General features: G+C 47.2%; 1 protein-coding gene across 2 annotated transcripts in view; it reads right to left on the bottom strand.

The window, feature by feature from the left end:
- The window catches only part of TRPM7 (transient receptor potential cation channel subfamily M member 7), a 2,599,208-nt gene that overhangs the window by 992,996 nt on the left and 1,583,594 nt on the right, over window positions 1-22,618 (bottom strand). For both annotated transcript variants that reach the window (XM_069624956.1, XM_069624955.1), the window contains exon 20: window positions 11,913-12,041. In XM_069624956.1, coding sequence (XP_069481057.1) covers window positions 11,913-12,041 — 129 coding nt within the window. The remainder of the gene's footprint in view (window positions 1-11,912; window positions 12,042-22,618) is intronic.

The following is a 22,618-nucleotide window of genomic DNA, read 5'->3' as shown; positions in this document are numbered from 1 at the left end:
TCCGGCCACATCATCACCCCCAACTTGACGATGATTACCCGTTCATAAAACAACATTCTGAACATTCTTTGGGTGTACTGTGTGCTAGCCATGGAACTATTATGATGGCCGCTGAGCTGAATACAGCCCCTTTACTTAAATTAACTGTGCCCTTAAGAAGACCAAACAGAAAGATTGAGCAGTACAGTAGGATCAATCGTTGTCCATGATGTTTGGTTCGTTGATGCGGGCAGGAGAGCTACTCCCACCGCCTCAGTCTTGTCTAGATGCCGGTATGGAGATGTTGGACTTTATATATGCTGTTGCTTCATCGGGATCTTCCAGAAAATTGGCTCTACCCCCATGCTGTATGCAAAGTTTGGCTGGGTATAACAAGGCATATTGCACCTGGTGCATTCGCAGGAGTTTTTTAACAGGATCGTATGATTTGCGTTTGGAAAGTATGTTCGCAGCAAAATCAGGATAGATCTGGATATCCGAGGATTTGTAACGCAGAGCACCTTTTTCCCTGGCCAAGCAGAGAATCAGGTCCTTTTACCCGTAGTTGAGTAGCTTGGCCAGTGTGGTGCGGGTGCAGGCTCCCAGCTTGGGAACCGGGGCCAGGCCTCAGTGCGCTCTTTCAACGAGGAAGTGTTGCGAAAATCTGGAGAGGTCTAACAATTATTTGAGCAGGTTTTCTACTAATTGCTCCCGTGGGCCCCTGCAGGCCGCCTCAGGAATACCAACAATTCGAATATTATTACAGCGTGAGTGTGTCTCGAGGTCGTCGCATTTGTTGCAGACTCTGCTGAACTCCTGCTGTAGATGTGCAATGCCACAGCCATGTTTCACGACCTGGTCCTCGGACTCACTCACTCTCGTCTCCACCTCAGTGATGCAAGTCCCTTCCTTTTCCAATTTGGACTTCAGCGAACCAATGGTAGAGACTATGTCATTCAGCTTCAAATTAACTGCCATGAAGCCAGTCTGCATTGCCGTGAGAAGATGGTCCTCGCTGGCGGCAGATGACGCAGGAGCCAGTTCATCCACTGGGGGTTCATCAGCAGGTCTTGGATGAGGTGCTGGTGTATGTATCCACAGGGCCTTTCTTCATAGATGCAGCGCCCTTCGTCATGTTGATCCTGGTCAGTCGTGCGACCTGTGGCCCGTGGGATGGAGGTTGGCAGTTGTTCTATTAGTTGTGTGGTGCCACAGGGTAATGCACTGACTCCACGTCAAATTGTTACCAAGTGTTGCAGAGTACAGACAGTGGACGTTCTCAAGATCAGTGTTGATGGAACAACAATGGTTAGTTCAGGCGCATACAGTTACTGTATGGGTACTAGGCCTGCCTGGAACAAGTGCACAGGCAGTGATCTGTGTCCAATAGGTTACTAATACCCCGTGTGTAGATTGCCAGTGGTGCCGCACGGACATGGGGAAAAGGGTAGCAGTCCAATATCTTGTGGTTATAGTGTGGCTTCAGTTGCAGAACCGTGGCCCCCGGGCCGACCCACAGGCAGAGTTCCAGGATGGAGTGTTGGAGTTACTCCACAAGGCCACAAGATCCAGCTGGGATGGGTGCCGTCCTAATAGGTCTCCGAGGCGACTGCACCGGAGCAACCCGGGGCAGTCGGGGAGGCTCTAGTATTCAGTTGCGGCGTGAGCAGTGATCCAGCTGCGAGAACCGGCAGCAGGGCAACAAGCCAGGAACCAAAACAACTCCACTACCCCCTGTGTTACTTGCTTCGTACAATCAGGAGAGGTTACCAGTGGTGGGGGAGTCATCTGGTCCTGCCCAGAGCGATGGAAAACACAGGCCCTCGCCAAGGGCAGCAACTCGGGCAGTTATTTAATGCTGCAGACTCATGTTATGTCTAGAGTTACACAGAAGTCGAAGTAGCTTATACATGGATAGCAGGTCCTATGCCGGCTAGGATAGGAGCCCATATGGGATTGGAGTTTGTTATGTGCTGAGGTCCAACACACCGAGTAGGCTAGATAGTCCATTCAAATCAGTATCGCACCAAGACCAGGAGAGTTTGATGCCCAGGTCACCAGCACTAGGGCGCCCGCCGGGGACAGCGGAGCAGGAGGGTTGTATGGGCCCAGGATCCACAGAGGGTGGGGGGGGGGGCACAAACCCCAGTCCACTGCACGCTCAGCGTGGGACCTCACGAGGATGCAGAACAGGCAAAGGGGGGCACTTACTTGGCCGCAGAGACGTTCCATAGTGCCGCAGGATCGGCACCTCATAGGTCTAGGTGTGTGACACGGTGCCGCCGCAGCCCCCCGAGGAGCAGAAGCAGGCAGCGGGGAGCACTGCGCCGCCAGCAAGGCACAGGAGTCCAAAGGATGAGCCAGGCAGCCACAGAGCATGGAGGATGGGGGGCACCCGACCAGGGCGACGAGGATATCCAGGAGGATCCGGGTAGGTCACGAATTTAGCAGCTGATCCGAGACAGGGGGGCCACGTGGGACTCCAGCCCACCACCCAGCCAGGCACACCCAGCACAGGTGCCGGGTGGTGGGGGGCCCAGCGCACCACAGCACGGGGCAGTGGAAGCAGCCCCTCAGCTTTGGCCGTCAGGCGGCAATTCCCGGGCCACCTTAAACAGGGTTGGCAATTCTCCGCAGGGTCCCAGCACGATGACTGCGGCTCCAGGACCACAGGCGCCCCCGCAGTCTGGGCAGGTGGTTCAGGGCCAGATGACGGCCCGCCAGCAGGGCGGGGGCATAGAGCGAGCAGGGCAGTTTAGAAGGAGCACACAACGGCACAGACAGCCATGGGGGCCCAGCGGCAGAGGGGTGAACCAGCGGCACACCTGCCGCATGGCACGCGGCCCCCGCGCCATCTCCCAGCCTGGCACAGGTCTGCAGCGGGTACCAGCGGGCCAATAATTCTGACAGGTCCAGGAGGTCTGAGGAGATCACAGCGGGAGCCCCGCTCGGCTCGGGGCAGCCCCAATGCCACCCACCACTCCCCGTCATTCACAGCAACAGAAAGATAGCCAGCAGCACTAACCGAAGTGCACCATGCGGCCTCAGAGATTCAAAGCCTCAGTACGCCGTCAGCCCGCAGCGGACACCCCGCAGGCCAGAGATCCTCACAGTTCCTCCGGTTTCAAGTAAAATGGGGCACACATATACTCGGGCAGTTCCTTTGTACACCAGCGCTATTATTTCGTGCAAATATAGGGCACAAACAGATTTATTTCAATAACGGATATAGTGAGGCCGGAGCTCCTCGTTCAAGCGGCCATCTTGCTTGGCTGCTCCAACTCAAAGTCTTTCTGTCTGAGTTTGAGCTTCTATTTCTTAAGCTCCCACATAACTGCAGCCTCTCCTTCTTCTCCTCCTCCACCTCCCTTCCAACTGTGGCAGCCAAAATAAATACATTACTGCTGCTGTGCCCAGCCCCAACACCTCCTTCATTACCATTTACTGGTAGAGGAACTATCCTACTTTCTTGGTGATCAAATATTCTCTGTATAAGTTCAGCCTTGTTTACAGGGGCTAGCAGGACTCTAAGGAGGTGACTGTATATTACTAGACAATTAAGATACAGTGGTCTGTGTAAGTATAATTAGGATACTAGATCAGTGGACAACACTGGAGTACCCAAGACCTTATCCCACCACTGTCACCAACTTGTTAAGATGGATTTCTAAACTCTGGCCTGGGGGCAGAGTTTTGGAGGCCACCCTAGTTATAGTGAACAGGGGAAACACTAGGAGTTTAGCCAAACCAATCAAGTTAGCATGGACAGTGATCAAAGCTAAGTCTCAGGAGAGGTGAGTGGGGCCTGGGGTCCACAATGAGTCCACACAGTGAGCACACAATGACTAGACTTAGACAGTAGGTATACACATACTATATTTATTATAGGCCCAAAAACAAAGGATCAACATGAATCAAGCAAGTAATGTTATCACATTATACTAAATAAATAAAGTATATATACACAGTCACAGTTAGTTAGACCAAAGTATACAGTAATCACCCCAATAACCGAAAGGGAAGGTAGGTAGTTAACTATTGCACCAACGGTCCACAGGAATAGGAACCCTAACTTATAAAGTCCAACCCTATGTTGAATGGGGCTTTGTGCCCAAACTTTCACAGGTACTTTTGTAAGCTGGGAAAAAGTTAGGAAAATGTTGCTATGAATGGGAAGATTACTCCATAAAACTTTTAAAGGAGTCTACTGGTGAGTAAAGCATTTTTCATATCTTTTGGAGGGCTTTTGTAACAAGTGTTGCCAAAGTAATGTAAAATAAATCAAAATTCATCACAAACTTCAAAATGGAGGAGATAGGGGCAGCGGTAAGTATGGCGACTCCTCACCACCCATACTCTGATTTTTCCCAAGACTTTGCGGTCCAAGGAAGATCGTTGGAGGTAGGTTTTCCCACTGTCGGTTCCAGTGGCAGAGTCCCAGGAGTTGCAGTTGCCAGGTGTGGGTGGTTGGGTCCAGGAGCTGGGTACAACACTTTCCAGTGGAGATGTGCAGAAGGCGCCAATTCAGGACTCTTCAGGACACTAACAGATGGGGGATGGCCGGTTCCAGCGATTGTGATGGCACACAGCGATAGCAGGTATCTCAGTAGTCACAGTCAAAGAAAGCCTTCCAGTCCAGGACCCTTTGATGCTGGGACACAAATTTTGCAGGAAGGCAACTTATGAGATTATCTGAAGATCACTAAAGTTCCAGGTGAAAGCGTGGAACGGCAACACTTCTGGCACTGTAGCCCAAAATGGAGTTGATCAGACCACAGGTTGGCCCAGGGACGTTTCCGAAGACTCCAGGCAGCAGGAAAGCAAAAAGATGTAGACACTAATTGGTCCCACCAGTCCAAAGGGTTGAAGCACCAGCAAGGGTCTTCTCAGATCAGTAGCGAGACAGGCCTCAAACAGGGACCGCAGCAAGAGTTACTCGCCAGGCCTCTTCAGGATTCTTTCTTGGGTCCTCCGTTGTTTGCACAGCTACACAGGATACTTGGCTCCTCTTCAGATCTGCTGGAATGGCTGCAGGACTCCTCTTCTTATCCTTAATTCAAATGAGTGCAGAAACCCAGCCCTCCAATAGAATAATGTGCCCCACGCCCATGCACCAGCAGTGATCCAATCATTGACCATTGTGAGGCAAACACATGTATACACTCCAGACACACCAAAACCAGTATGTGTGGAATGCCAGTCCCAACTCACTTCCTGGCTTCCAACTCACATGGACTGAACCAGCCCACGAAAAGAAATTCCTGACCCGGCAAGGCAGGAAAAAGGCCAAAGAACAAAGTGGGCAAAGAACAAGCGAAAAACCTTGTAGCACGGCAATGGTAGGACACAGTATCTAAACATGGTAAACGCGAGAAGGCTAACAAAAAATATAGCGGAAATGGTAACGCAAAGTAACTACTACCACCCGCTTGTCTGTAGGCACATTTAAAAGTAAGCAAAAATCTTTTGAGTATAGATCTAGGGTGATGCAAATAAATCTCCATTGCACTGCGTTGAAAGCTGCAATTTGAAAAAGTTACCTCAAACAGATAAAGTCATAAGACAAAGGGGAACCAGTTTCCCATTACTGCCTGTGTGAAGGATTAGTCAGTTTCCCCATAACAAATTAGCAAAAGGCCAATGAAGTGTAGCTCGACGAAGACGAAGGCTTCACTTCACTGTAAAAAGTCAGGACAAGGTGTAAAAACAAAAGAGAAAGGTTTGGGGGTCCATAGAATGTGGAGAAAAAGTGTCTTAAAAATAAAACCTTCCTAACAAGGTGTAGGTGTATACAGCATGATATACATAGGAACATGTTATAGGCACAGATGTAAGGAACGCATTACAGCTGAATGGTCAATGCCATTCAGCTGTAATGCTTGCATCAGTCATCTACCACAGGGGTGCTTTTTAAGCAAGTTTACCAGTAGTCTAATACACTGGAATTGTCAACAAAAATCTCTTGTTTAGAAGAAACATGAAAGTGATAGACCGTTACAATCACCCCCAGCACTTTTGCTGGACTCTAGGCATTTTTAATTTTCAACCTGGAGAGAGTGAGACCTTTTTCCCAATCTCCCGTGTATTTTTCTGTGATTTAACACTGTGTTTCTTTTTGGTTTTGGAGTCTGACAAACTCCATAGGCATCATCTTTGCATTGTGACGCACAGCACCTTCAGTGCAGTGGCACAGGGAAGTCTCTTAGGGCCTCATTACGACCCAGGCGGTAAGTTACCGCCTGGGCCGTGACTTTACCACCATGGCGTAAACTACGTTTACGCCATGGTGGTTGGCGGACTTACCGCCCCATTCCGACCTTGGCGGGGCGGTAAGTCCCCAATCCCCATTTACCCTTCCCCATTCCCATTTTTGCCCCATAGGGCATAATGGGAGTGGGGAAGGCGTTAATTACGCCACCGTAAATTACGGTGGCGTAATTAACTCCATGGTCCCTTAGCGCCATGGATTTTAACACCTGCTAAAAGCAGGTGTTAAAAGCGCCATGGCGCTAAGGGACCTCGTACTCAGGCGGTAAGGGTCGGCGCTGTTAACGCTGCCGTAAACCCCTTACCGCCTGGGTCGTAATGAGGCCCTTAGATTTGCCAAAGGTTTAAATACCTTCTCTTGGATAAACTACCATTTCCAAGAGCAGTAACGTGATATTGAATTTACTTACAATTTATAACTTTCTAGACCCGGCACACACTATCTTACCATAGGGTGCTGGAGGGGCTACTTAGTAGATCTGTTATCTAGTTTCTCATGTAACATGTTTATGTTTCCCCTTCTACAGTTAATGGCTGGTGGCAGTGGTTTACTTTTTACTACCATGGTGTGTTTTACTGCGGGCTGCGTTCGCAGCAACAGTAAAGCACCCATTTTGTCAAAATGGCCCCGGTCTTCTTTTTTTGTCATTTCTTGTTGGAAAGGTCCTTCTTGAGATTTACTCTGTGCGCCAAACCCGGTTTGGTCCCTTTGTTCGTTTTGTCTTTGCCAGGATTCACGAGTGAAGCCCGCCTCTGGCTCCAGTATGTCTGGCAGGGGCAAGAAGGGAGGGAGGTGCCCAAAACTCCCTGTGCTTAATCCACTTGGTTACAGGAATGCACCCAAAGGTGATTGGCCAGCTGGCTGTCCGGCAAGGACAGCCACCCTGCTGTGTGATTGACAGCTAGGCTGGAATGAATGGGTGAAACCTGGATAAAAGGCGAGGCTTTTTGGCTTGGAAGGCAAAGTCGACCACTGGACGATAGAATCCAAAGAAGAACTTGAAAGTGATGCCTGCTGCAACTCCTGGACCATTAGTTTGCCTGGTGAAGCCCTGCTGCTGTGCTGAAGCTCCGAATTTGCCTCGACTAGAGAAGCTCTGCAAGGACGACTTCTACCCTTGAGTTGGTGGCACCAATCAACTCCAAAGTGAACCTGTTTGGAGATCCTCTCGGAGCTGGCTGTACTTCCACTGCTGCTGCTGTTGTAACCGAAATGCTAGGGAGAGTACCACCAAACAGAGTGCATCACTTTTAAGTCGGACCCGAGCTTGTGGAAGATCCTCTGGACTCCCAGTAAGCAGGACTGACCAAACCTGAGCCACCTCAACAGAGTGCTGGACCCCAGATGCGAGGAAAGTCCAGAGTGGTATCCGAGAGTCTGCGGTGGTGCTATTTGCTGAGAGGCAAGGAGCAGAAACCGCGAAGTGCCGCTGAATAGAAGTTTGTCCTTTTCTGCACCTGACATCCCATTTTAGTGTAGGAGTCCTCAGGCGTCCACCTTCTTGTCCCCGCGACTGCGGCCCAGGAACAACAGGATCTACAGAGCTGCACAGGAACAGAAGCCAGCTGGAACCATTTCTTCTAACCAAAAGTACTGTACAGTCTAAGAGAACTTACCTCTTGTTGTTGTAGCCTTACTTGATCTCAGTTGAGACTGGTCTTGGTTGCTTCTGTAGAGTTCCTTGCATCTTCTACCTCTCACAAGCCTCCCAGCTTGTGACCCTACTTTGATTCTACTTGTTCTACAAAGACTTCTAAAACATTGTGCAAGACTATTACTTACCTACAAGAAGTGCTTCAGCACACCTTGACTTTGCCCAATTGACATTGGTTGGCCTGACGCTTCTCTCTTCCGACTGTGTGTTGGTACCTTGCTTCCAGGAAAGGGTTAACTTACTTTGCATTGGGGGTTCAAAAGTACTTACCTGCTTCAGAATATTTGTGTGATCTCTTGTTTCATTCTGAAATCTCTTTACTTTAACACTCATCTCAGTATTGCTCTAAATGTACCAGTGATATATCAATGTCCACAGTGTCGTAGCTATTTAAGTCACCTGAGGGTGTAGGAAGTGTCTGTTTGCCATCCCAAATGGATATTTGCTGATTTAGAGAAACTAAGAGTGTATATTTTGGAGTGTATTTGTGTGTTACTATTATATTGCCCCTTCTGAAGAAGGCTTATATAAACTGACTGTTAAATAAATTAATAATTGGTTAATCAAGAAACCTTATGTGTAAGAGTTTATTTGGATACTTGTCACTGTGAATCTCTGTGTAACCACCCTACTGCTCACATTGACCCCTCTTGAGATAAGCCCGGCTACTCAGCCACAGTACCGACCTGTGTAGTACAGACTTATACCAAAGGTTGTGTTCCTATTGCCACAAGGTCAAGGTTGTTGTAGAGCACTCAAAGGGTACTGCACAAAATATTGCCTAACAGAGATAACAGCCCTGTTAGAAAGTTTTTCTGAAGTCCAGTTAAGGGCCTAGTAAAACCATTCAACTGAGGCAGTACAAGACTCCACTCTTAGTATAAGACTGTACCACCTGAGTACATGGTAGCGTAGGCAGAGCAGCCAGGCTTATCTTAGGAGGGAGAGAGGGCAGTAGATACAGTACAAGTGAAAATTGTAATACAAATGATCCAAAGAAACACTGAAACACTATGTATTATAAAAATAAAGGATTTATTTAAATACAAGTAGGCCCAGATAAATCTAGGGGTTAAGTAAATACTGAAACATTATATGAAATCACAATATAAAACACAACACTATACTTGAAAGTACACAGACCCAAGTATAGACCTTATTTGGAACACCTAACAGTAGTTCTAGGGAAGTCAAAACCTTGTTATACACATTTAGTATAGGCCAAGCCTATTCTTTGGGAGTAAAAGACCAATGGTTACTTTTAGATTACTTTTGGTAATACAAGTACAGTAGGCACTTCCAGTTGTACAGTGACTCTTGGAACAAATCACATAAACAGTCAACTGGAGAATATACTTTTGGTGAATAGTGAAACACTTATTCTAGGTGCAGTAAAAACCTATCACTACTTTTGTCATAACACACAGTTATACCAGGTGAGCAAAACCTAATGGATGTAATATACAATTACAGATGCTTTGGAAATCAGGGAACCCCAGATGGAGATAAGCAATAACTCTTGTAACTTGTTTTGGATGGCACACAGCTAACACAAGGTAAGTAAAACCCACTTACTTTAACTTCACAATGAAGGGGAAAGTAAAACCCAATGTCACACTTTACAGAATAGATATTCTAGGTAGGCAACAACCTATTGTAGACTTATTAAAGACAGGCTAGCAGCAAGTCAGGGGAAGCAAGACCCAGTTGGGGGACACTCATACAGTTATCCTGGCAGGACTAACCTGGTGATACCAACACATTACTTTTGTAAAGAGGCACAACCTAATCACAGGAAAGTAAAATACCTTCACATCTACTTTCTTTAGACTGGCAAAACAGTGGCTAAGGAAGGAAAGATGTTAACCATACTTTTAAGAATAGTGCATCACACATCCAAGATCAGTAAGAACTTTTGTAACTGTTCACTCTTAGAATTAAAGTTACCAACCAACTCTTTACAAGTAAGTAAAAACACTTGATTTCTTTTCTAGGCAGAAGTCCCAATCCCTTCAAAGTCTTTCCCTTAGAGCATGAGTGTTCCCAGTGGCAGAAGGGGGTCACTAGGACTAGTGACCAACAGGCAGTGTTAGAATAAGTTCTTTAGTAGCAAAAGCCAGAGTTTCCTTAGGAAAACTGGGCAAACAAGTGAGTACTTTACTTCTAGGGTTAGAAGAGGGTCCAGGGGCTTCACAGAAGACACCCCAGCAGGATTCTAGCAGTGGGACTGGGTGTACTGGACGAGGGACCTCCCAATCACAGAAAACACCCCAGGACTACACAGAAATCCCAACAGGCTTAAGGTAAGTATATACCCAAGCCAACACAGTACCTCAGCAATGAAGAAGAGATTGCAGCAGGAGAACTTCAGGGACTGCAGCCAAATACCCGGTCACTGGATTCCTTGTCCTGGAGACTGAACACAAGACCTCAGAAGGGACTTTGCAGCAGGGATCGATGAAGAAGGCTCTAGGCAAGATTTCTCTCGCGGCTGAATGCGGTTCTGCGGGTTTGGCGCTTTTTCAAGGAGCACAGATGAAGACAGAAAATCGCGGTTGAATTCTCGTCGTTTAAAAGGTCCAGCACTCTTGTGAGGGGACTTTTTGGACTCGATTCGTGTCTCTGGAGATAGACCAAGATGCCCACGAAGTTTCAGCGAGATTCGGAATTCGGAAGACCATGCACCGCACAGTGGCAGGAGGTCCCAGGGTATTAGGGTATTGCAAGAACGCAAGGTCGCAGGAACCCGTGGGATGGCTCAAAATGCAGGTCGTCTTGAGTCTAGTGGGTCTCACCAGGCTCTAGGTTCGGGTCGTCGTTTTCGGAGACCCCAGGTCGATCGGAAGGAAGGGCTGCAGCAGGCTCCGGTTACAAAGCAGGCTCTCCGGCCGCTGGAAATCATTCCCGCCGCTTTTCCTTCGTCATCCTCTTCGGTTTTCGGTTCCAGTGGTCGACATGACTTCAGCTTCCAGGTTTCCAGTATTTATCAGGAACTGCAACACAACCTCTGCATTCTCTCCCCGCATTTTACAAGAAAGGGGCGTTTGGCTGTCCAATCAGGACAGCCAACCCCCCACTGGGATTTGGCCCAGTTGAAGGAAGACCTAAGACAAAGGAGGGGGAAGTTTGGGACCCCTCCCCCACTTCCTGTGCTTACAGACTGACTGGAGCCTGGGCGGGGTGTCCAGGGGACTCCTGCCGAAGACAAAACTCAAACAAAGGATTTTCCCGCCCTGGATGTCAGGGGAAGGAACAAGAAACGACAAGAAACACTAAAATGGCAGAAAAAGAAGACAGGGGCCATTTTGGTAAAAATGAGCACCCTTAGGTGCCTTTACTGCAGCTGTGATTACAGCACGCGGTAAAGGTGCACCAAATTAGTAAAAGGTATCACTGCCACCAGCCATTAAAGGTAAGCTTGTCACTGTAACAGAATTGTTACAGTTTAAATGTGAAAGGGGATACATTGTATCTCCCCAGCACTCCACATAAGGTGGGGTGTGCTGGTTTCACAGAAGTAAATGTAAAAGGGATCCAAAGATCCTTTCTACCCTTGGGAACTGTAGTTCACTCAAGGTTCGCACAAGAAAGTTAAATGGGGAGCCCTAGGGCAACCCAGCAACAACAGGCACTTATTGCCAATAAGTTGTTAGACATGATAACTTTAAAAAGACACTATGGAGAGTCTTAAAAATGACACCCATAAAAAGAGTTAAAGACAGGTGAGTGTGGAAAAAGGTTCCCACTCACTGAGGTATTAATGGAAAATATCTCACTAGAAAAGCAAAAAGTTCTGGAGTTGAACCAGGCAAGGAAGATTTACCAGCCCTGTGGAAATCTTACCTAACAAGCCCAAAGAATATTAGAACTAAAAGGCCTTGTTAAAAAGACAAGAGCAATACATATTTATGCCCGAACTAAGACTGCGTTTTTGCTTAATCACAGAGCATATATTTTTATGTAACAGACATAGATTGCAAGTACTGCCAAAAAGGTAAAATCACAACATACCTCACGAAATTTTTCCACTGCCGATGTAAAAATATAAGAAATAACAATCCATTCTTGAACAGATGGTGCATTCTCCATTTTCACAAGGACCACAAATGTGTAAAGCATCAGAAATCCTAGGTATGCCAACTAGATAAAGGGGGGGGGGGTGAGATTATAATTTTAAGGTTTTTGAGAAATATACAGTTACAAGATTTTAAAGCATGCACAGTTTAAATACCAACATGTGTTAAATGAAGCAACATATATTTACTGTTTTAGCACAAAGGACATTTGATGCTAGAGAATATCCAGCTTGCCGTTATATTAAAAACACAGTGCAGTGTCCTAAAAGTTACTCGGGGAGAGGAAGTAAAGGTAAAACAGTTTAATTCAACAAACAATAAAAGAAAATCAGTGGCAAAGCACAGAAGCTGAAAATAGCAAAACAATGCAAAATGTTTGAAACATTGTTGTTCTATAAAAAAAATTGATTTCTTCAGCAGTTGAGTGATTAAGGCCATTATTAAGTTAAGCAGATAATTTATTAAAAAATCTGCATTGCAATTACCAATACTCATGTGGAGATAAAAGTGTTTCCACAATATTTTGCCTTTACAGCTGGTCGTGCTGTAACAGTAAATACCCATGGTTGAAAATGTCTGAAAGCTGCATGTGGTAACGGGAAAGATAACATATACCAATAATAGTCTTTTTATAGTTTGAATCTGTTTAAAGTCTCATGCTACGCATTGTCTGCCATCTCCTGGTTGGCCTAGACTCTCTTTACAACCTCTTTACTAAACTTAAAGTTAGGCAATAACCAGGGCATTCGATGTATCATGTGCAGGCGCCATATACAACGCTTCTTCTATTCAATGGCCTGTCCGTTCTTTTTTTTGCCAGCATGCATGATGCTGTATGTCATAGGTTTTCCGAGCCATTCCCCATTTTATTTTTTAGATGTTTTGTGCATCACGGGAATACACATCACCAAAAACTGTATATAATATATCAGTAGTGATTCATCAGTTACGCCAACTGCAGAAATCTCAGAAGCAGATATTACACAAAACGTACAGTCGCTTGAGGAAACTAAAAAGCATATATCACTTAACAGATACCCAAGTCACACAATATCCCCGGTGCTAGCATACAGATACTGAATATCATTTTGAAACCCCTCCCGTATACTTTATGGATGGTGGGAAGTGGGGATGGTTGAGATATAAATATCTTCTGTTTCATTTGAATATGTAATTTCTGTCCATCACACTTGTCATGTTGGGGAAGAGTATGATTTCCAATATCTAATTATACATTTTTTAGCGATGGAACATCTTCGCGATGGTCATCTTCGACTCCACACTCTCCTTCTCTCCTCACATTTCTGATGTTTCTAAGAAGTCACACTACCAGCTGCACCTCCTCAGACGTATCCTTCCTTTCCTCTCCTTACCCCAGAAGCTCACTGTCTCCAGAGCCCTGGTTCTCTCGAAGCTGGACTACTGTAACAGCCTCTACCTAAATCTGCCTGCCTCTACTCTCCGCCCTCTGCAACTCATCCAGAACAGGACTGCGGGACCTGTCCTTGGCCTCAAGCCCTGGGACCGTATCTCTCCAGGACTGAAATCGCTACACTGGCTCCCTGTGGCTGCGAGGATTAAGTTCAAAACCCTCTGCATTGTCCACAAGGCCTTCTGGGGCCTGTGGCCAAAATACCTTCAACTCTCCCTTCCTAAATATCTTCCTTCTCGAGCACTTTGTTCATCCGCCTCCAACTCCCTCAGGGTCAGCCGCTTCTCCAAGCAACAAGTTGGGGGGAGATCTCTCTCCGCAGCAGGGGCCTCCCTCTGGAACAGCCTTCCTGCCTCCCTGAAACTTGAGGAGAACCATCTCCGGTTCCGGAAGCACCTCAAAACCTTCCTCTTTGCTTCTGCTTTCTCTCCCCCTCTCCCCTGCTAAATCACTGAAACTGTACTGAATCAGCAACTGGGCCACTCACCAATCTCGGTCCTTGACCCAGCCACTCTCCCCTGCACTGCCTTCCTGGCAACCCCTGCACTGCCGGACTGTCTCTGTATCCCTACAGCCCCTCCTCCCTACACTTGTCTGTACTTATCTTGCACTTGCCACCAGCTGGCCCTTATTATTTATCTTGTTCGTTACTAACCCTGTACTGCACTTTCCCCTCTCCCTTTCCCCTTGCACTTTTCCCGTCCCCCCCCTACCCATGCACTTGCGCGATCTGAATGACACCTGGCCTAGTAGGATCGTTGTCTGTCTCCCCTTAATCCCCCTCCCAGCCTCGTCGCGCCTTGAAACACTTGTGTATAGGCGCGTTACAAATGCCATATCATATCATATCACGCCAAATTAAACAATGTGCATTGTACAAAAAAGTTACCAATACTCCCAAGGAGGTACTTCGCGGGGCCAATGTGGGCAGTATATCTGTAAGTTTTGCCAACACTTGGGACACAACAGACCAGAATTCTAATATCAGCGGACAGAACCAGAGCATGTGTAGAAAATCTGCTGGCAACTTATGGCATGCATCAGAGGTGCCTAAGGAAGATTTTGCAATTTTAGCAGGATTGTAATGCAGCTACTTGAGAACCCTAAACTATATCAATCGGTATCAGGCATTCAGCACCACCACCTTAGTTAGGAGACAATATTACTTCCATGTGTCATTTGGTATATTATGGCCAATGTCGGTTTCCCACTTTGCAATATATCTCGGACACTAATCTACATCTGACAGAGGTAGGTAGGGGGTGGGGAGGTGTCTTCGTGTGTGTCTGTGTTTGCGTGTGTGTCTGTGTGTGAGTCTCTCTCTCTCTCTCTCTCTCTCTCCCCCCTGCCTCCCTGCCTCTCTCCCTCCCTCCCTCTGTCCCTCCTTTCCTCTCTCTCTCCTTCCTTCTCTCTCTCCTTCACTCCCTCCCTCCCTCCCCGGTACAATGGGATGGACTTCCATTTTCTCTGAAAGGCTGTTCTCATCGGAGCGTTTCCCAGTTTTTAAATAGACAAAACTCCCATCCAGAAACATGTCTGTCATTGCAAGTTTATGATCTAGTTCCCATTTAAGCTGTATTTCATTATCCTGTTATGGTTGTATATCAGGAAAACTCCAAACAGGTGGACTTCTACAATACAGAGCTTTTATTTGCAGCCGACGGAACAGTCTAGTCCACGCTCCGACGGTGATGCCCACTTGACCAAAAAAAAAGTCATTGCCTTATTATTTGTCCAACATGACCGACTGCAGGCTCAGCGGTCTCGCCCAGAGTGCTTCAATATAAACATGATTATAGGTAGAAGGAGAAGCATACAACTGTGCTTGGGCCGCCAAATATAAATCAAAATCCAAGGCCATCAAGCCTCCTTGATCATATCGTTTCACGAATGTCGGCCCATTAGCTGTGCCCGAGTCCTGAACAAATCTAACTACTAAAGAACAAATCTTATTGGAAAAAAGTTTACCAGTCCAGATTGGTATGTTAGTAAAATAATGTAGTAGTTTGGGCAGTACTATCATCTGCAGAAGTGATAAATGCCCATGTACAGATATTGGGAGCCTTGACCAAAAGTCTAGTTTGGCACAGAGGGTCGGCAAGTATGCAGCCAGATTGTTGGTGTAGAGGGCTATAGTCAATGGAGCCCATATGAATCCCAACAAATCGCTGGGAGGGTGCAAATTATTTGTCAATGGGAATAGTTCTGTCTTGGACCAATTAATATGTTATCCATATCACTGGGAGAAGGCCTGTATCTCATCGAGAATTGGGCAAAGATTCTGCTCCAGACCACAAACAAAGAGTAACGCATCACCAGAATATATTATGCCATGGGGACTCGCTATGCGACTACCACGGTCTCTGTGCCTCAAATGGACAAGTTCTGCAAGGGGTTTAATACATAAGGTGAACAAAAGAGGAGAAAGGGGGCATCCCTGCCGAGTACCTCTACACAGTGTTATAGTAAACAAGAGTATGCCATACACATGTATTACAGCTAGGGGAGAGGAGTACAGGAACTTAACACAGTTGACCAAATATGAACCCAGTTGAAACGAGTACAGTACCAGGAAGGGAAAGTCCCAAGAGACAAAATCAAATGCCTTCTCAGCATCAAGGCTTGCGGCAATGGCGTATTCGTGGGAGTTTATTTGGGAGAAGATACAAAAGAGACGTCTCAAATTTAGGGCTGTGGATCTGGAAGGCACAAAGCATGCTTGATCCAAAATGAAGCAAATGTCAGGCGGGACATCAGCCGGGTCGCCAGATGCTTGGCGATATGAGCTCAGATTCTCTGGCGGTTTACAGGCTTTGATGTAACTGTTATAATAGCGTCAAGCGTAAGGAGTAGTATACCACATCCCAAAGCTTCGGTGCAAGAATCTGCTTTTATAGCTCTGCAACAGGGGACTTGCCAGATGGGAAGTCCGAGATTGCAGCAAGTATCTCTTCCACCGTAAATGGTGCATACAAGGATTCTGCCACCTCAATTGAGAGTTTCAACAGTGTGATATCGATCAAATCTGCCTTAGTGTTCGCCTGGGACACTACATCATGATTCGCATAAAGGGTACCATAGAATTCCCGAAATGCATCACAGATAGAGGAGTTATCGGTGTGGAGCACTGCGTCCAGCGGTTGTATTCCTGCAATCGTTCTTCCACTATAGTTAGTTTGTACAGCCCAGCGGCCTCTCCGCATCTCCATGCCTGCGCACAATTACAGGTTTGTTAATATTTAGGTTTCCCTGTCAGCCACTTCATGGAACTTCAAAAGTTCAGTTTTAATAGAATCGCTAATGCTCTTCAGCGCATAAGTCTCTCCTAATGGATTTCAACAAGCCGACTGAAGTGGACGTTACCCCCTGACAAACACCTCGAAAGTTTCCATTAGTATAGCATATGAGGAGACTGAGCCCACATTAGTTTCAAGGAAAATGGTAATATTTTCATCAAGTGTCTGCGTGAATGCACATCCAGTAGGGGCCAGTTTCCACAGGGGACGGACGGGACAGGATAGGCCAGGCCGAGCCAAAGCACTAACACTATCGGGGGTATGCTCAGAGTATGTGTGAGAGAACATACGGCACCCATCCAATTGATCGAGTAGGGAGGAGCCAGCAATCAATTCGGGACAACATGCTGTGTGCAGTAGAATTAAACAAGTATTTGCTGACCTGAGGATGTAAGTGCCTCCAAGCATCCTCTAGACAGAAAAGAACAAGTTACTTCTTACCTTGTAACGTTCTTTCGATGGGATGTTCCTCCGACGTATTCCTTATCTTAGATATCTCTTTCCAGCTTTGCTGGCCTCGGAAATTGTTTCTCTCTAGAGGGCGCTGCGCGTCGACGTCCGCCGAGTCGATGTCCCTCGACAGCCGCCGTATCGACGTCGACATCATCCTGCCTATAAAGGCCGCGCGCAGCGTCCGTTGCTCAGTTCCGTTTTGTAGCCCACAATAATTCTTTCTGGACTAGACTATTCACCCCGAAAGAGCGTAAGCTGCAACAACAAGGGAAGTAATACTGCGGGGATGGATGGGAGGGTCGATAAGGAATACGTCGGAGGAACATCCCATCGAAAGAACGTTACAAGGTAAGAAGTAACTTGTTCTTCGAAGGGATTGTGTCCTCCGACGTATTCCTTATCTTTATGAACAAGGGGGCATCAAGTTGACAAATTTCGAAGTGTACTTCCTAGCTAGCCAGCTGCAATATGTGGCGAGGTGCTTATCAGAGGAACCTACGCCAGAGGCTAAACTATTGAGGGCTGAGTGTAGTCCTTACTTTTTGAACAAATAGATGTGGTTTCCTAAAGTGCAACAGAAAAATGGGACAAGGTTGCTTGATCTGGGTGGAAATATGTGGCGGCGAGCCTGCCAAGTAATGGGAAATCCGTTACCATGTTACCCGCAGATACAGCTGGTGGCCCTAGGAGGAATGGATGTACAAATGAGAAAGACCATCAGACTGCATTGGTAACCATCAGGTGTAGTGATCCTAGGGGATGTATGGCATGATGGGAAGGTAATACAGTATGATACACAGAGAGGATACAGGGTTACATCAAGGACAATACATCACATACGCTAGACTAGTAAAAATCATAAAGAGCATGTGGTCGGAGGCAGAACTGACCCAATAGCCGGATGCTGTCATAGAAACATTTTGTGTTGTGTCGGTCGGGGGCCATGAGGTCTCCCGAATATATGAACTAATGATGTCCAGAGTTGGGAAGGAGGAAAGGGGGAGCCGATCGAAGATGCACTGTGGGCCGGGGTACAGGGTTACCATAAGAAAGTATCTAGGAATGCGAGTTTGCAGCAAATTCAGTTATATGTTAACCATATAGCATATATGACTCCGAAGAAGATTGCCAAGTTTAAAAACGCCAGAACACAGACATGTCTGAAATGTGGCGAGGTGGATGTGGGAATGATGCATATGTTCTGGGCATGCCCGGAAATAAGGCGATTCTGTGGGGAGGTGGCTCACCACTTGGCAGGAAAAGAGATAAACTTAGAAGTGGACTCCCTACGGGCATGTGTGGAGGGGGGGTTCCCCAGACCGTGTAAACTCAAACATGTGAGTAAACTCAAGGACTTGACATATATATATTGGCTAAACACAGGATAGCAATGTTTTGGAAAGCTAGACACAGACCAAAAGTGGAGGCTTGGTGGCGGGACCTTCAAAAATGGGTGGATGCTGAGACAGTGGTATGGAGTGAAGCAGTGAGTAGGGGAGGATGAAGGGGATACGTTGATGGCCTGGAGACACTTGGTTGCCACACTGTCTGGGTCTGCACAGGCTGAACCAAACAGAGATAGCCCCACAGAGAAGAGGCTGAAGTGTGAGTTAGGCACAGGGAGAGGGTGGGATAGTTGGGTAGGGGGAGAAAAAGACATGAAACTGTATATGATTATCGAAATGCGTCCTTGTTGATACATTGTATGAAGTTCATGTCGTAATTAATAAATAAAATGTTTTAAAAAAGTTAAAAATTTCAACACAAGATTCAAATCCCAAGCAGGGACATGAAAAGGTACAGGAGGGTACACGTTGGTGAGCCCTTTCAAAAATTGGATAATCAATTGAATCTTGAAATAGGAAACCTCTTCCGAATAGTGCTTAAAAACGGAAAGTGCTGCAGGTATCACTTTATTGTTCCAACCTGGAGCCCCAGATTGGCCAAATGTAACAGAAAAGATAGCACCATAGGAGTGCCACATTGAAAAGGTCCACATTCTTATCCTTGCACCAGTTAATGAATGTATTCCAACGACACCGGTACAAGGATTTAGTTGCTGGCCTTCTGGCCGAAAGCAAAGTCTCCATTACATTGTTCGGGAGGTCTCAATCCTTATATCTCAACCTCTCAGAAACCATGCGTGAAGGTTAAGTGTCTTGACCTCTGGATGGAGAACCCGACCTTCCTCTTGCGAGAGAAGATCCTCTCTTTGTGGAGATGTATTGGAGGGCAGATGGCCATGTCCAGAAGGACCGGGTACCACGTTCTCCTGGCCCAATCCGGGGTAATTAGGATCATGTGTTTCCCGAACTTTCTCAACCTTCTGATTACGTGAGGAATCACAGGGACTGGAGGAAACACATACAGAAGTGGAAACTCCCAGACCACCATGAATGCATCTCCTAGAGCTCCTCTCGCAGGAAATTCCCTTGAGCACTACAGTTCGCACTTCCGGTTGGCACCGGTCGCAAACAGATCCACCTGAGGGGTTCCCCAAAGGGTGAAGATCTCTTGAAGGACTTCCTGAGCTAGTTCCCACTTGTGGGAGACTGTGCTCTGCCTGCTCAGAGAGTTTGCTGCTGTGTCCTCCCCCTCGGCTAGGTGAACTGGCAACAGAGAGATTCCTTCTTGTATTGCCCAGAACCAGAGCTGCATTGTCTCTCTGCAAAGTGGTAGTGACCCTACGCCTCCTCTCTTGTTGAGGTAGTACATGACCACTGTGTTGTCCGTCACTATCAGGAGATTCTTTCACAATACAAAGGGCAGGAAAGCTTTCATCACTAGTCTGATTGCCCTCAGCTCCAAAAGGTTAATGTGTAGTTTGGACTCTGATGGAGACCAAAGGCTGCTGATTGTTAGATTGTTGGTGTGAGCTTCCCACCCCGTGAGTGAGGCGTCCATCACTACTGTTATCTTTGGCCATGGTTGCGAAAAAGATTCTCCTTTGAGGATATTGTCGTTGCAAGCCCACCATAGAAGGTCCTGAGGAACTGTGCTTGTAATTTGCAGAAGATCTGAAATATTCCCCGAGAATTGGGACCACTGAGTCCTGAGGGCCCACTGAAGGAATCTCATTCTCAATCTGGCCTCTGGCACCAGAAAAAATGCAGGAAGCCATGAGACCGAGCAACCTCAGAAAATCAAAGGCTGGCAGATGCTGGGCATTCTGGAACTTTGTTATCGTCTGCAGAATGTGATGAGCTCTCACCTCGGGAGGCGAGGATTTCCCAGAGGAAGTGTGTCAACAGGAACTGGTACCATATGGGACTTCTTGTAATTGAGGGAGACGCCCAGTCTGTGTAGGGGGTGGCAGGTGATTGATAGATGTTCCTGAGCTTGTTCGGGGGTACGAGCCCTGATCAACCAATCGTCCAGGTAGGGGTAGACGTGAATCCCCCCCTCTCCCGAGACTCGCTGTCACAACCGCCATCAGCTTGGTGAAAACACTCGGGCAGAGGTCAGCCCGAATGGCAGAGCTCGAAACTGAAAGTGAGAATCACCAACCACGAACCTCAGGTACCTTCTGTGCTTGAGATGGATTGGCACATGAAAGTAAGCATCCTGAAGGTCCAATGATACCAACCAGTCTTGGAGTTGGAGAGCCTGAAGGATCCGATAAAGGGTTACCATCTTAAACTTGTCCTTCCTGAGGAACTTGTTCAAGCTTCTTAAGTCCAAGATGGGTCTCAGTACTCCGTTCTTCTTTGGGATGATAAAGTAAGGGGAGTACTAACCCTTGTTCCTCTCCGCTACAGGTACATGTTCTATTGCACCTTTCTCTAGCAGGGTTACAATTTCCTGCACAAGGAGCAGATCTGGAATTTTGACAGAGTTGGTTCATGGTGGATGGTCCTGAGGCCATTTTAGGAAGGGAAGGCAGTAACCTTGAGCTACTGTTTCCAGTGTCCAAGCATCTGAAGTAATGCCCCGCCATTCGTTCAGATGCTGAGAGATTCTGCCTCCCACCGGGGTCTTGTGTGACAAGGTCTCAGAATGACTTGGAGGCGGCTGAGGGCAAAGATGCCGCTGCTGAGGCTGATTTCGCACCTCTTCCTCGTCCACCACGAGGGAACTTTCTTTGGCATTTCTGCATTGCCTGCCCTCTTCCTCTACCAAGTGAGGAGTAGTATTGCAAAGAACGACCTCTCTAGGAACATGAGCCCGAATAAGGTTTTAGAGGCTGTCGCATAGAGGCACTAAGGGACTTAGCCGCCGCTTTGGAGGTCTGCAGTTTCTATAAGCTCTAATCAGCTTTACTGCTGAACAGCCTCGAGCCGTCAAAAGGCATGTTGAGTAGCCTACACGTCTGATGCAAAACCCGACTTCCACAACCATGCAAATCTGCACAGTACTGTGCTTGCGGCCATGGATCTGCTGATGCTGTGAGCAGTATCCAATGCTGATTGGAGACACTCTCCCATTGCCTCCTTGCCATCTTTAACAATATTCAGAAAGCCTTCCCTTTCCTTGCCTTCTGTAATATGTTCAGCCGTTGCCGTAACACAATCCCAAAGGGTATGGGTGAACCTGGCCAGGGTACAGGTAAGATTAGCAGACTTAAGGGCCATACTGCCCGAGGTAAACACCTTACGAACCCAAGCGTCCACTTTTTTATCATCCCTATCCGGGAGGATAGATGGATAGGCTGACTGCCTTGTGGAAGTTGCAACTTGGACCACTAGACTCTCAGGCATAGGGTGCTTACTAAGATAATCAGGGTCACAGCTTGATGGTCTATATTTTTTGGGAAAATTCTTATTGACTGCTGACCCAGATTCAGGAGCCTCCCCGTTTGCTACTACTGTTCTTTGAAGAGCCCTATGAAAATGAAGAACTGGGTCTATTTGGGGGTCCTGGTCCAGGATGTCGGTCGTGTCATCCTGTTCAAAGGTTGGTGAGGATCTACCCCAAACCATATAATCAGCAACCCTGTTCTTCAGGTTCCTCTACCCTGAGTCTGCATGTTCTGGAGGAACAGGTTTTGCAAAATCTAACTCTGGTAACGTATCAAGGTCACTGGAAGAGTGAAGGGTGTCACAAAGATGTCTCATTTTTGACTGAGGGTCAATCAATTCCTCTGGTACATCTCTAGTACCAAATGTTACTCCCAATGGAGATATATGTCGTCCTCTGAGGCAGTTTCCTCCTCAAAAATAGAAGACATTGGGCCTCATTACGAGTTTCGAGGTAGCCATGCCGTTTTTATGGGCATGGCTACCTCCAAACTTGGATCTGGATCCCGCAAAAGGGGACTTACCGGGCCATTCTGACCTTGGAGGGGCCCGGTAATTCCCTTTCGCAGGACCCGGACCCGGTACATCCCCATTCCCATTTGAGCTCCCATAGGGCTCAATGGGAATGGGCGGGCTCCCCAGGCCGGGTCAATGGGAATGGGGAGGATGCTAACAACGGGCCCGTTAATGACGGGCCCGTTATTAGCATCCTGGTCTGCTAGCG

This window comes from Ambystoma mexicanum, chromosome 11, assembly GCF_040938575.1.
Source record: "Ambystoma mexicanum isolate Mex_15411 chromosome 11, UKY_AmexF1_1, whole genome shotgun sequence".
In the NCBI taxonomy this organism is placed as follows: Eukaryota; Metazoa; Chordata; class Amphibia; order Caudata; family Ambystomatidae; genus Ambystoma; species Ambystoma mexicanum.
Note: the sequence above shows the minus strand (reverse complement) of the source record. Positions and strands in the feature narration are given on the sequence as shown.